This window comes from Corapipo altera, unplaced genomic scaffold (genome assembly GCF_003945725.1).
Source record: "Corapipo altera isolate COAL_440 unplaced genomic scaffold, ASM394572v1 214, whole genome shotgun sequence".
NCBI classification, from domain to species: domain Eukaryota; kingdom Metazoa; phylum Chordata; class Aves; order Passeriformes; family Pipridae; genus Corapipo; species Corapipo altera.
In genome coordinates this window covers 147,474-158,273 of record NW_020885031.1, presented here as the reverse complement: position 1 = coordinate 158,273, position 10,800 = coordinate 147,474, and the positions used below count along the sequence as shown (strand labels likewise).

At 47.3% G+C, this 10,800-nt stretch overlaps 1 protein-coding gene across 1 annotated transcript; it reads left to right on the top strand.

Moving 5' to 3' along the window:
• The first annotated feature begins 3,922 nt into the window (after positions 1-3,922).
• Positions 3,923-9,813, top strand: DCK (deoxycytidine kinase). Its single transcript, XM_027668184.1, has 7 exons — positions 3,923-4,038; positions 4,799-4,917; positions 5,481-5,674; positions 6,337-6,484; positions 7,430-7,545; positions 7,857-7,956; positions 9,601-9,813. Exons 1-7 carry the CDS (start codon positions 3,969-3,971, stop codon positions 9,625-9,627), a joined length of 774 nt encoding a protein of 257 aa, XP_027523985.1. The 5' UTR covers positions 3,923-3,968; the 3' UTR covers positions 9,628-9,813.
• The last annotated feature ends 987 nt before the right edge of the window (positions 9,814-10,800 follow it).

Sequence of the window (10,800 nt, the reverse complement as noted above, 5' to 3'; positions counted from 1 at the left end):
CTTCTCCTGGTTGCTTTTGCTTTTTCAACAGGGAAGCACCAGTTGGGTCACTCAGCTTTTTGTTACGCTCCCGAGCAGTTGCCAAACAAACATTCAGTTTGCACAAACGCAGTTAGGGAAGAAACATCTGTCATAAAAAGGGCTGAGTTCATGGAGCACTTTGGAGTTACATTAGCATAGAATCCCTGCTGCTGAGTACAGATGAGGTATTTCAGAAGAAAAACGTGTAAAAGTGAGGCTTTGCTTGGAGATACCAGTGCAGTAATTCACATTTTTGGCATGCTCCTGCCCTGGGAGGGTTTTGTTCTTGTCGTTGCCGCAGTTTTTTTGCTTTTTTCTAGCCAGTTATAGAAATCCAGAGGCATCTGCTGCAGTTCAGCCAATCAGAATTGGAATGTACTAAGGAAAAAAAAATCTTCAGTGGATAGTGTATTTTTTGTATTTAATATCTGGCAGTAGAGAGACTTTGAGTAGCTTCTAGGCACGTAATAAAAGCTTGGAGATCATGATTTGCCCGACAGCTGTATGAACACATTGTTTAATTACACAACACTTGAAAATAACACCATTGAAGGTATGTTTGCAGTGGTGGGGATTTAGTATCCCCGTGCTGTTTCTATTTGCAGCTTTTCATTGTGTTTTTTTTGTTTTCGCTTGTAAAAGCTGTGGGACCAGAAGTTGGGGTGTGTTTACGCTCTCGAAGTCAGGGCACATGGAAATGCCACACAAAATGGAATCTGGATCAGGTGAATGTGTTTATAAAATAGTGCATTTATGGGGGGAAAAAGGGGGGACACCCCCTCGCCTCCCAAACGAACCCCAGAGAAACAAACCCCGACGGACTCTGAGGGACCCCGAGCCCCTGGAGACAGGAACTTCCAGCTTTGTGGTCATTGGGAGCGGGAAGTGCCGGCGGGGTTAAACCAGGCCATGCTGCCAGTGCTGCCTGAGGCCTTCCAGTCTGACAGGGTCAGAAATCCCATGGTTTGGGGTGGTTTGCAGCTCTCTTGGACCTCATGAGGGATTCGGGTGGTGCCTTGAGGAGGGGGCACCTGCCTCGAGCTGGGAAGAGGCAGGCAGCCGAATCCTTGGAGCTCAGCCACCCCGGCAGTGCTGACAGTGCTCAGGTGATGGATCTGGGATGTCTTGTCCAAGTCTTTCAAGTCAGGGATACGAGGTAACCGTGCAAAGAGGAAACAAACCCACTGCGTTGTGCTGGTGCCGGGAGCTGAGGGCAGAGAACGGGTTCCAAGGCCTGTCTGCAAGTATCCACTTTCTTTTCCCGCTTACTATGCAATGTAGAGCTTTGAACTTCTGCTTTTCCTTGGAGATACTGAGGAGCACTGTCCTTACTCAGTCCTTAGGACCTGAACCCTGTCCCCATGTCCCTGGCCCTCAGTTAACAGGTAAGGACACCTATTTGCTGCTATGGACTCAACTCACCTTTCAGATTGTTCCTTTCTGTTTCCTGCCCCCGCCCCCTTTCTCCCGGATCACCAGACACAGTTTTACTACCAACACCTCCTTTTGGGATAGTTGTTTGTTCCTTGCTCCCCCCTGCCTACCTGCCAGAGTGCAGTTACTGTACATAACCCCTCTTTTAGTTGGATTATTTAAGAAGCTGCAGCACAAACAGAGATTCCTTGCTTTTTTTTTCCCCACTAAAATATTCCCTTTTACACCGAATCTTGTTTCCTTCACTGCTGATAGCAGTTGTCTCTTTTCCAACCTGCACTCCTAAAACCACTGGCAGTTTCATGGGATGCCTGTTGTCTTTCCCTGGATATCGTTTCTTTTAACATGAGACTAACATTGGTGATTTTCAGTGTTAAACCTTCTTATTTCCCTGCTTTTCTTACAGTTTCCCCTTGCCAGGTTCAGTTTGCAGCCTGTAGGAAAATATCCAAATAAGTTTGGGTTTTTTTGTTTTGGGTTTTTTTTTTGTTTTGTTGTTGTTGTTGGAAGAACCAATTCCCTAAATTGTTCATAGAGTAATGTATTTTTAGGGGAGATTAATTTTTTATAGCCACTAAACTATACTCATTATTTTTGTACGTTTGCAACTTGGGACATTTTTCCGAGCTGTGTCGCGGAGGGAACACTTATTTTCATGGCTGTTTGACTACTTGGGAATGCTGTGGTTGTGTTGTGTGGAGGCACATCACCTCGATGTGCAGTGGAAGAGAGAGAAGGATGCAATAAAGATGAGTGAGGTTTCAATAAAAGGCCATTTCTGAAGGCAAAGAAAAAAAAAATAGTATATTCCGAAAGCGACACTGACCTTTCCTCCTTTAAAATCCTAAAATATATGGGAGAAAATACAGTGTAAAGTAAAAAAAAAAAAATGCAAGGAGAGAACCCTTACTGTGAGCTAACTGTGCCAATACCGCTTCAGTTTGTAGTCACTGATGGAGACTTTAGTTTTAAAGGAAAACAGCTTTTGATGTAAAAAAAAAAAAAAAAAAAAAGCTGAATGTCTGAAAATCCGCACCGTGTTTATTTGAGAGTTGTAAATAATGTATACAGATGGTTGTATGTGATGGGACAAAATATTTAAATCCTAGGGTTTTTTGTTTTTTGTTTTTTTTTTTTCCAATAAGAAACCGAAGGCTGTTTATAAGAGAAAATAAATAGCTATGTTTGACCATGACTGTCTTTATTTCCTTCTTGGACTTGTTTCTGAAGGATCTCCTACTCTCAAATAGATTTATTTTTTTCCCCCCTGTATATTGTGAACATCTGCCCATGACACACCCGAGGATGTCACCAGGTTACCGATGTCACTTGTGGTACAGACTCTGCCCTTGGCCCTGCCCAGTAGCACAGGTGCCTTTTTATTTTGGGGAGCTCTTCTTTCTCCTCAGAGCCTCCCGTGACCCCAACAGCTTCAAGGCTCCAGATTTCCCACCTCCCATCCCCATCTGGCTCTGCCCCGTGGTAAGTCCCCTCTCATGTGTGCTTTGTGGAAATGGTGGTGAAAAAACTGGATTTTGCCACAGTTTTTCAGGACAGATCTTGGGTCAAGGCTGCCCCACTGCCTGTGCCCAATCCGTAGATCTGAGGGGTTTTCCCTGTTTAACTCCATCCTGCAAGAATCAAAAGGGTCCTGTAGTGGGATGGTATTATGGGAAACATGGGTTTGTTGGTGGCTGTTAGGGGGGTTTAGGGGTTTTGTAGAATCTTAGAATTCCAGAATGGTTTGGGTTGGAAGGGACCTTCAAGATCACCTCATTCCAATCCCCTGCTGTGGGCAGGGACAGCTTCCACTAGCCCAGGTTGCTCCAGGCCCCATCCAACCTGGCCCTGGACGCTGCCAGGGATGGGGCAGCCACAGCTTCTCTGGGCAACCTGTGCCAGGGCCTCACTGCCCTCACAGGGAAGGGTTTCTTCCTAAAGTAAAAAATCCCTTCCTAAAGTAATTTCCTCCGTAAACTCAAGAACTCCTTCCTAAACCTAAGAATTTCTTCCTAGTTGTTTTCAGCAACGACCCTCTCAATTCAAGTGCCGGTGCTCTCCTTTTAAAAACTCAGCCACACTTCTAAGGTATTCCTGGAGCATTTTTTACACCTGCCCGGCGGGGGGAGGGGGCAGGTTCCTTTCCCTCCCTTCCCTGTTTGTTTTGCCCCGTGTGTCGGGACGAAAGGGAGCCGCTGAGAACGGGAGCAGCTCGTGACGGGGAGTCATCGATGCGCTCCGCGTGCCGCTGCTCTTGCCTGGCTCGGTGGGGCGGGGCGGACGGGCCGGCGGTGGGGTCGACCGCGGCGCGCGCGCGCGTGACGTCACGGGCCTCCCCGGCGGGCCCGCCGCTGCCGCGCGCCAAATTTAAAGGCGCGCGCGCGGGCAGGCGCGGGTCGGTCTCGCGCCCCTCCCACCCCCTCGCGCCCCCTCGGGCGGGTCTCGCGCTCACGCCCCCCCCCCCCCCCCCTTTCCCCTCCCCTCAGGTGCCCTCGCGCCCCCCTCGGGCCGCCATGGCCACCCCGCCCAAGCGCGGGCGGCACGACCGCCGCGTCAAGAAGGTCGCCGTGGAGGGCAACATCGGTGAGTCGGGGCCGTCACCGCCTTCGCGGGGACCGGGGGGGGGGGGGGGGAAAGGAGGGGAAGAGGTGGCTCTTGCGGCGCTCGGGGGGGTTCGGACGTGGCTGGGGGCGGCACAGCTCCGCCGACCCCACGCTCGCCTCTCGCTCCCCTCTCTCCCCCTTCTGCCGGGGCTCTTCCCGCCCTGGCGGGGCGGGGTGGGGCGGCGGGGGTGCTTCCACAGGGTTTTCCTGGCCGTTTCCTCGCAAAAAAAACTCCCTCTTTTAGTCAGGTCGGGAGGCACAAACAAGCCTCACAAGCGTGAGGTCGGAGACTTCACCGCGGCGCCGTAAGAACTCTACGAAAGTGACGCGATTTGCGATTTTATTTACAGTTTGTAACTCATTCACCTGTTTGGCGTTGACGTGTTTGTTTTTTTTTTTCCCGCACTTTTCCTGCTCGTGGCGTAAAACTCCCGGAGTCACAGAATCTCCCGAGCCGGGGAAGGGTCCCACGGGCATCACCAAGTCCTGGCCCTGCGCGGGACACCCCCAAAATCCCACCAGAGAGCATTGTCCAAACCCGTGCAGGTGCAGAGAGAGAACAACCCTGTTGCTCCGTTAATTGATGATCTGTGGAACACGATGGGCTCTGCTTCAAGTCCAAAGTGCTCGGGCACGGGAGAGTGATTTGTGGGGATGGAAAGCGGAGTTGTGCAGTGGTTAAATAACACCACTGTGGGTGGTTTCTCACTGACAAATCTTCCTGAATGCTTTTCCTACAGCTGCAGGGAAATCCACCTTTGTGACTATTCTGAAGCAAGCCAATGAGGAGTGGGAAGTGGTTCCTGAGCCCATAGCTAGATGGTGCAATGTCCAGCAAAACTCTGGAAATGATTGTGAGGTAAAAGAGAAAAAAAACCCCAAATGCTCCTCTAATTTCAGAAGTCCAGTATATCCAATCGACTGTTTTTCTGATAGCAACACTTCTGCCGATTCCTTTCACAGTGTTTGAGTTCCTCTTTTCTAGTTTGTTTGGTGTATTATGGAATAAATGTTACTCAACGTCAGGATGCAAGTTCTAAAAGCTCTAAAAGCCTTTTTTGCTGTATCAAAGCAAGGGATGGGAAAAAGTGAGGCAGTTACTTGTAGCAACTCTGAACCATCCAGGTGAGTGCAGAGGGTTGTTCCAGGTGTGTGAAGGTGTCCTCTGAAATATCTAGGAAATAATGAACCACTGCCAAATGGTTTATGGTGGTGTTTTTTTCTCCCAGCTACCCGTAATTCCACTGGCAATCCAGCTGCTGCCTGGTGGCCACAGTCTGCTGTGCAAGTGGCTTTTGAGGGGCTTCCTTTTGATTTGGCAAAAATACAGTGTATTTTGGTAAAACGAGTGTCAACGGGGATGTGTTGCTCCTGGCTTCTCCTCAGCTGCCTTCTCTCTGCTTATTTCCCCTCTGAATCCAGGAGCTGAGCACGTCCCAGAAGAACGGTGGGAACGTGCTGCGGATGATGTATGAGAAGCCGGAGAGGTGGGCTTTCACCTTCCAGACCTACGCCTGTCTCAGCAGGATCCGGGCTCAGCTCAGCGCCCTCGAGGGCAGACTCCAGGACGTGGAGAATCCTGTGGTGTTCTTCGAGCGCTCTGTCTACAGCGACAGGTGTGTGGGGCCCGAGTCCTCGGGGGGAAGATCGCAGTTCTCCCAAGTAAAATCACAGGACAGTTGGGGTGGAAATGTGTCCAGGTGGGTTTTGGAACGTCTCCAGAGAGGGAGACAGAGTCGCAGAATCAGTCAAGGTTGGAAAAGACCTCTGAGGTTATCAAGCCCAACCTATGACCCTTGTCAACTAGACCATGGCACTGAGTGCCATGTCCACTCTTTCCTGCACACTCCCCCTGGGCAGCCTGTTCCAGTGCTCTACCGCCCTCCGTGGAAAGTTCTTCCTCATCTTTTGTTTTATGGCCAATAAAAAATACACAAGTAAATGCCCTGTACTGCATTTCTGGGTTCAGAAAGTGGGATTTGGTAACTGAATCCCATCCCGTAGTTCTTAGGAGTTCCCTTTGCTCTAAGATGCTGACAATAAACAGTGTACAAACCAGTTGTTTCTTGGGTTATTCCTGGACACCTGAGCTGTAAATGTTCCCGGTCTGTGTGGACACAGTTACAGGAGGAGGATACCAGCTGTTTCGTTCCACTCCAAGTGTACATCAGGGATGCTCCAGATTTGCTACTCAGCTTCTTCTCTAGTTACTTCAGGCAAACCAAGGATTCCTGTGTCCAAGCCACTTTGCGTTTCCATCGCTGTTCTGTGTTCCCAGGTACATCTTTGCAGCTAATTTATACGAGTCTGATTGCATGAACGAGACTGAGTGGACTATTTACCAAGACTGGCACAACTGGATGAATGAGCAGTTTGGTTCAAGGCTGGCGCTGGATGGGATCATTTATCTCAGAGCCACTCCTGAGGTGAGGGATACGAGTGTGTGACTGCACAGAGAACGAGAGCCCGTGTTCTGTGCCTTGCCCCTCAAGGGTAGAGTCCAGCTCAGGCTGCAGTGTTGCCCTGAACACTGTAATACTTGAGCTGTGACTAAGTCTGGTAATACTTTAAAAAAAAAGTTCTTTCAAGCGCAGCCTGTGTATTTTAAAATCAACTGTGATGATAACGATCCTCTGATTATAAAAAAGAACACGTGACAACAGCAAACCAGAAAACACCACTGGAACAAACCAAGCAACCCCAGGAAAGGACAAAATAGCTCTAGGAATAGCTGTTTTGCAGGGAGTATAGCTGTACAGGGAAAAGAACCATTTAGTAATTAACCAGTCACAGCTGGTTTGGGGGGTGGGCTATGAAGCCCCTGCACCTGGGGCAGTGGAGCTAAGCCAGGTGAAAGCACCTCCTGTGTGTGAGGCCTTATGACTATGCTTTGATCTTTGGGCATCTGGTGTTTGTTTAGAAGGAGGGAACGCCATCATGAATATCTCTCTGGAGTATGAAACCTGCATGAACAGGAGAAAATGTGAGTTTAGAAGAGCTCTAGTTAACCTACAGATCACGTCCATATTCCCTTGCTTCCAGTTTCCATGCTTTCAGCTTTGTTATGGTTGTAAACACTCCACAGTGTAGCACACTGGAGTAACTCTGGGGGCTTTTTTGTTTTTCTGTTTAAGAAAAGAACATGTATTTAAATTACAAAGTACAATACTTAAACAGTTTTGGCTTGTCGTTGATGCTTTGGGTGTGCTCGGGATGGGAACAAATGATTTACTGCATTGGAAAACAGTTCCTAAGAGCCAGAAATACACGGTGAGATTTGGAAATGCCTGTCTGTAATGTCAGATGGATATTTCTGTGCTCTTGGCATGCAGTGCACCAGCTTATTTATTTTTATTATCTTTTGCCTTTAGAAATGCTTGAATAGGATTTTCGTGCGAGGAAGAGACGAGGAACAAGAAATCCCCATTGAGTATCTGGAGAAGCTTCACTACAAACACGAAAGCTGGCTCCAGCACAGGACACTGCGGTAGGGTTTGTTGAATGGTTCCTTGAGGATGGATAAATCTTTGTAAGGGTGTTCCATAATGCTTTTTCCACCAGTGAAACTCCAGCTTTTCTTATGGTTTGTAAAGCTAAACTCCAGGAACATTTCTATAATATTTCTGTCGGTGCTAATGTATCCCAGGGGCCACGCTGTAAATTCAGAACTCCTGGCTGTAATTTAGAGATGCAGTTCTTTCCGTGCGTTTCTCAACCATGGAAATGCTGGCAGGGACTTGGATGCTGTCTGCTCTATGTTCAGCTACTAATATTTGCTTTGTTCCTCTCCCAATACAGAACAGATTTTGACTATCTGCAGGAAATTCCAATTTTGACGCTAGATGTTAATGAAGATTTCAAAGGCAAAAAGGACAGATACGACCACATGATCGAAAAGGTAAAATTTCACAAATGATTTAGGTTACTGTAATTACACTTCACTGTCCAATCATCCTTCTAAAATATTAGAGTCATGGAGTTACATGCAGGTAAGGAACAGTCTTGTGGCCTGCTGCAAAGCTTATTTTAAATCCAGGCCAAACCTCCAGCATTTAACTGCGCAGGTGTTTGGTATTTGAATCCCTTTGGGATTCCAGCGAGGACAACTTGCCTTTTATCTGAGCAGTTGCAATGACTTACAGACCTCAGCAGTGGGACACACACTGCCTTCTGCTCTGTGGAAATAAACTGTTACCTCACAAGCAAAGCAGCTTTTGGTCCTTTGATCTCTGTTGATCCACCCCAAAGTGGAACTGTTCACCTGATTAAAACCAGTCTTCCTGGTCGGGCTTGTTAATTGATGGAATGACAGGACATGGCAGCTGTGGGGGGCGCCTGCTTCCCACTGCACAGGATGAGATGAGGCTCAGGAGACTAAATACGGATTTTGGAGGAGTTTACTCTGATGTAGCTGGCTGGTTATCTGGGAATAGCCTAAGCCCTGTGTGGGCCCTTTTTTTTTTGGCATTTCCGAAGTGGAGCCCCAGAACTGCTGCACTTGATGAGCTGTGCTTTGGGCTTTAGTGTGTGCTGATGTCCCACAGAAACCCAGAGCCTGTGTGCTTCCTTGCCTCATCTGGAAACTCTGCCTGGTGTGTAAATGCAGACAAGGTTCTCCAAGTGGGATTGCTGGTGCCACTCTCTAAAGTGGAGGGTGGCTTTCTAGTGATTCCTTTTAAGTTGCAGTCTTGGCACAGTTATGTGTTCCCTTCTCTACAGGAAGGGATTTGACCTCTTTTTTTTATCCCATGTCCATGAGCCCTGACCTGGGAAGGGAAGGGTCACAGTTGGAGAGTGTGGTCCAAGATCTGTTTCCATTTCTCATCAGGAATTTGGACAAAACGTTTACAGATGGGCTCTGTGTAGGAGAGCCTCTGCCAGAAGAGTAACACTGGTTCTCTAGTAACTGGTCTATTCCTTTCCATGGAGAAGCCTGGCTGGAGTGGGCAGAAAGGAGAATGCCCCCAGTTCAGGCTGTATCACAGCCTAGTTGCTAGGATGCTCCTGGCACTTAAAGGCAGCAGCTGTGAGCCTGGTGTTGATCTGCAGTATCGTTTTTTTCCCAAGCACTGTGGTTTCAGTAGGTGTTGCTTTATTATTTCTTTGCCAGCCTCATTCCAGGGAACATCCTGAGCAGGTGCCCTGAGTTGTTCCCTGGCATTAAATCCCAACGGTGTCCTGGCAGTGGGTGTAACTCGGTGGTTTCCAAATGACAGCTCTTTTGAGGTGGTCATTATCCTCCTCGTGTTTGGGCTACACCTGCTTTTAAAGTAACTCCTTTGTGACTGTGGGCTGCAGTTCGGGACCGTGGGAGGAGTGAGCATCATTGCAGTGTGTCTCTCCCTGCATCTGCTAAATTACAGGTACCGTGTCTGGGAATGTTCTTGATGGACAGGTAATGGCATGGCCAAGCCCAAGATCCTTTTTCCCTGTTTCTTTAGGTTGTGGTAAAGCATAAAGCACTGGAGAGGTAAACAGAGTTGCTGTCTATTTCTGTTGATACACACTTGGTGTGATTGACAATATTTGTTTCTTTTTGCAGGTCAAAGAATTTTTGAGCACATTGTAATCCTCTTTGAAGTGCAGACAGAGCCAAACCATTCCAAACATCTGTGCGATCAAAGTCTCAAGTGCAGCTTCTGCTTTTATAGAAGGGCCTCTGGAGAGGCAGGACTCAGTCCTGGTGATTTGACTGTGAGGAACAAATAAACTTTGTGAATAGGGAAATTACTAAATAAATCACTATGTCTGTTCAGTATTGTGTTAAGTAACACACACAGATTCTGAAGAGACAAGGATTCTGAGCGTTCCCAAATATTGCACCAGTTTTTGATCAGACTGATGAGTTCTAGAGTATTTTATAGATTTTTTTAAATTAATTTTTTATCCAGTTGCTATTTAATTTTTGAGAAGGTACTGGTTTTTTAGATCTCTTCGATGTTTTTTAGCGGCATTGATTAGTGATGGATGTCTTGTTCTGAGGAAGGAAAAAGTGAAAACCGTTTTTGCTGCTAAGGGAATTGCAATGTAACCTGGAGTTTTATATTTTAAGGTACCAAAAAATGTCATCTGATGATTTTGGTAGATGAAGTTCTTCACAGAATACATGAATTAAAGGCAAATAAGGCTGAAATTCTGTAGCTGTCAAATGAGATTTTATATTTGTTTTCAATATGCACTGCCAACTAGGATATTCAGAGGCTTTCTGTTCTCTAGCATGTTTGTTTGTTGGGTTTTTACCTTTTTTTTTAAAGCTTTTATTAAAACAGAGCTGTTTTTGCTGTTTGTAAGTCCTCTTCTCCTGGAGAGGAATATGTTTGCTTGCTGGGTACCGTAATAGGAAGAAGAACATTTTCCAAATGGCCTCCATCTGTATATGATGTGTTTAGAAACCATCCCATGATCGCATTTGGGATGTCAGAGGTGGCTTCCTGCCTTTGTTCCAGCTGCTCCACGTGTTCCCTGGGCCTTTCTGGGTACTTATTCCAGATCCTGCACTACTTGAAGTAGGCTGTCCTGTCTCAACTGCTTCGAGTCAGAAGGGGACACCTGTGTGGAGTGGCTGCTGCTCCTTCTTGTACTGACTGAGCCTCTTGTTGCAGGTGCAGAAAACACAGACTTGTCAGGGTGCACATCTCAAGAGATGGGTTTTATGAGCTGCTTTGTTCTGCTTTAAAAGTTTCTGAGTGCACAGTTGGCTTTTGAAGGCAAAACTGTATTGCAAAGCATTTTATTGTCTACC